The following is a 3,950-nucleotide window of genomic DNA, read 5'->3' on the forward strand; positions in this document are numbered from 1 at the left end:
GTTCTGTTACTGCAGCTGCCTTCTCAGATGGGCTCAGTGCTAAACAACTCTCTGCTGCTTCAGTATATTGACTGTGTCATAGATGAGTCAGTCTTGCTGAGGTCTTATGGGTTGAGTCAAACATTACAAGAAGGTAAGAATTGAGGGAGGATGGGACAAGATAGTTTACAAATTGGTATCTTTTATAAGGGTGTGCCAAATTCTAGACAAGAGGAGCCTTCGTATGCTGTAATTATGTCTGTGGTAATCATATATTTAGAGCATGAATGTTTCTGTTGTAATTTTAAGGTAGTAAAAAGGGAGAGGGATTATGTTAAGGAAACGCTACTGGATGGCCACCAAAACTCACTGAGTGGTTCTACTTTGATGACTACCACAATCCAAGGATTTTTCATCTTTGTATGTCCAGAAACTTGCTGTTAGGCCCTCAGAGTCATCCTGTTAATGGTAATGAAACTCAGAGGAGACTAATGTATAAGCCAGAATATCAGTTTATTATAAAATGAATTATTTCCAGTAAGCAAAATGCTCATATCTGCCAACTAGAATATCCCCTCTGTGCTATCTGCATATATGGGAACAAGATTTGTCAGTAGAAGGTTTCTTAATTATAGATATAAAGGAAACGGCAGTGAGAAGTCTTTCATCCAGGCCATAGTAAAGCCTGGGCATTTCATTCCTCCAGTGGTGGGGGGTGGTGGGAAGACAGCATTTCTTTTGACCAAATTGAGTGTTTTTTACTGGATAAGCAACTCCTGATTCTTCTGGTGGTTAAAGTTGCTTTTGGTTGGTTCCAGGCCAATTCTTCTTCTACTCTGAATCTTTTAAATGGAATATGATACAGTTTATTAGATTTCCCCTTACTAAATTTCAATCTTTCTTACATTATACCCAGCCTACCCTAATCGAAGTCTAGAGTGTTCTAAAACTTTCAGGTGTTTATACTTGCTTGGATGACTATGTGATATAAAGTTTATCTTACTCATTATATGTGAATTCTCTCCATTTGTTTTTTCACTATAAGCTTTTCCCTATATTACCAAGTTGTTGAGGAACATCTCACTATCACCTCCATCTCTCTGTTCTCGTCTACATTATGAGTTAGGATGTACAAGACTAATTAATGGCTTTTTTACTTTGTCACTTATTTTGTAACTTCGGTGATAATTTTGTTTTGTGCACTTTTTTATTGTGGTACAGCTAGATGCTTACATTTAGTGTTCCTGCTCTAGAATGTATTTGGTACAAGGTGAATAATTATGAACATGGAAAAGAATTTACCAACTTCCTGGATACTTCATGAGGGCAGAATCCTTCTTAAAGTAAGATTTCACTTGCTGCTTCCACACTCCACCACTCTTTACTAAAATTTATTTAGATATCCATTGACAGTCTTTTTCTTGGCCGAGTGTGGTAGCTCACACCTGTAATCTCCGCAGTTTCAGTTTGGAGGCTGAGGTGGGTTGAGCAACATGGCAAAACCCCATGTCTACAAAGAATACAAAAATTTGTTAGGCATGGTGGCATACATCTGTTGTCCCAGCTACTCAGGAGGATGAGGTAGGAGGATCACTTGAGCTCAGGAGGTCGAGGGTGCAGTGACCTGTAGTTGTGCCACTGCACTGCAGCCTGGGTGACAGAGTGAGATCCTGTCTCAAAAAAAACAATAAAACCATTTTTTAAGTACCTGACAATCATTTGTAAATAATACTTGTTCAATTTGAAACTCTTTATAAAGAAAGCTGAGTTGGACTTTTATCTTTACACTGTTGGATTTGAAGAAAGAATATGTTATATTATGCAAATAAAAGGGAAAAACCTGTAGTTTAGGAGGACAAACTGAAGATATAATTAAATGTATTCAGTTAATTGAATTAGTAATGTAAATTTCATAAGGTCACTACTTATATATTCTTACAATCAACAAACATTTTTTGAGCATCAAATAAATTCCAGCCAATGGACTCTTTGGTCTGGGTAACCCTGAGTTGTATTTTAAGCTGCAGCTTAGGTATCAGCGCCATCAAGGAGCCTTCAGTTATTGCCCAGTATGGGTTAGCTCCTTGTTCTATGTGCTTCCATGGCTGCCTATGCTTACCTCTATCGTGACACTTTTAGCATCCATTTTTCCACTCGTTATGAGCTCCCAGCAGGCAGAAACCATGTCTAACTCTTCTTCATGTATAAATGTTCAGATTAATTGATAAATGTTTGTGGAGTAATTCTTTGACTTCTTTTTTTAATGAGACAAGGTCTCACTTTGTTACCCAGGCTAGAGTGCACTGGCACAATCAGGGCTTACTGCAGCCTTGATGTCATGGCCTCAATTGATCCTCCCCCCTCAGTCTAGTAGCTAGGACTACAGGTGTGCACCACCACTCCTGGCTAGTCTTTTCTGTTGTTTTTTGTGGGTTCTTTTTTTTTTTGTATTTTTTTTTGTAAAAACGGGGTTTTGCCATATTGCCCAGGCTGGTCTCCAACTCCTGGGCTTAAGCATTCCTTCTGCCTTGGTCTCCCAAAGTGCCAAGATTACAGGCGTGAGCCACCACACCCAGCCCAAGTTTTAGGGATTTGTTGTGAAACCATTTAATTGGAAGCTGGGTTCAGACGATGGTAGTGAGGGTAGCAATTTAAGTTGACGTTTACATTTCCTACTTGGGAAGATGGATGGCTTTCACTGAGAAAAGGAATATAAAAGGAACAGGCTGGGAAGGAAAGATGTTTCACTTAAGAGATGCCAGTGGGACATCAAAGCAGTCATATCCAGTACCCAGAAAAATGATGAGTCTAAAGCTCAAGAATGAGATTTGGGCTGGAGATACAGGTTTAGGACCCCTCATGTTAAAAGTGGTGGTTTTAGCTATGATATGGATGAGATTGTCCAGAGAATTCATGTCATGAAAGGAAGGTCTTAGAGTCCTGGTGCATGTCACTATGTAAGGCTTAGGTGACAAAAGGAAAATGGAAAGTCCCAGATTCTCACTCTGGTGGAAATACAAGCAACCTAGACATTTGAGCCTCTAAAGAAGGAGCTGCTCAGAGTTGGGATTTGGTCTGTGGCCTCTAATGACATTCTAGCCCTATTATGTAACATTGTATACATTTTACTGACTGTTCAAATTACTGCATGTACTGTACCCAAGGTAATACATTTTTAAAAATGGATAACTTTTAATCTTCTTTGTAATTGATGAAGCTTTATGGTATTTGAGAGCTATATTAATAAAAATAGTATTGCATATAAATACTAATCATCTTACCTTTTTCTGAGGAAGTCTGGCATCTAACCTAAGGCTTTCATTATATTGATGCCAAAAAATTAGTCTAAGAGCGAAGCAACTATAGCCCAAAATAAACTCGTTATTTAGAGCATAATTTTGTGACTGAAGCTTTCCATATAAGGATTTACTATTCATTTGTGTTACAGGAGGGGTTTTATTCCTGTGAAGCATTCCTATATAAGAGCCTTTCTCTCTGGGATGGCCTCTGTTGTCAGTCACAGTTCCTTCTGCTTGTGAGCTGGATTATTTGTTGTAGCTTCTGTGGTATGTATCATGAACATTTGGAGTCATTTAATTCAATGTACTATAATTGAATGGATTTTGATAAATTTTTTTTTTTTAATTTCTGGAGGTGAACCACTTCTTTTTGACCATCTAGCCACAGCACTTTACATCAACCATTTATTTTAAGGGTAACAAAAACTTGCCTTGCTTAGATTTAACAGATTGTATTATTCTATTGCTAGTGGTACACAATTCCAAACTGACAGTACAGCAATGGTTTTTATAACAGGATTTTCTTGCACCTGGGCTTTGAGGCGCTGCATCACTCAACTCAAAGTTAATGCATAGAATGTTCCTTTTTTAAGGCTGTGTTGCATAGTTTTCCTGACCTGTTTCCGCTTGTAGCAAATGACATAGTGAATGAACAAGTGGCAAATGCATATT

General features: G+C 38.2%; 1 protein-coding gene across 1 annotated transcript in view; it reads left to right on the forward strand.

The window, feature by feature from the left end:
- LOC105537079 (centromere protein I-like) overlaps positions 1 to 3,950 on the forward strand; it is a 38,816-nt gene that overhangs the window by 1,412 nt on the left and 33,454 nt on the right. The window contains 5 exon segments of the mRNA XM_011976550.1: positions 16 to 133; positions 1,233 to 1,299; positions 2,290 to 2,314; positions 3,428 to 3,542; positions 3,634 to 3,674. Of these exon segments, the coding sequence (XP_011831940.1) occupies positions 16 to 133; positions 1,233 to 1,299; positions 2,290 to 2,314; positions 3,428 to 3,542; positions 3,634 to 3,674 (366 nt within the window).

Source organism: Mandrillus leucophaeus, unplaced genomic scaffold (genome assembly GCF_000951045.1).
Source record: "Mandrillus leucophaeus isolate KB7577 unplaced genomic scaffold, Mleu.le_1.0 Scaffold1685, whole genome shotgun sequence".
Taxonomy (NCBI): domain Eukaryota; kingdom Metazoa; phylum Chordata; class Mammalia; order Primates; family Cercopithecidae; genus Mandrillus; species Mandrillus leucophaeus.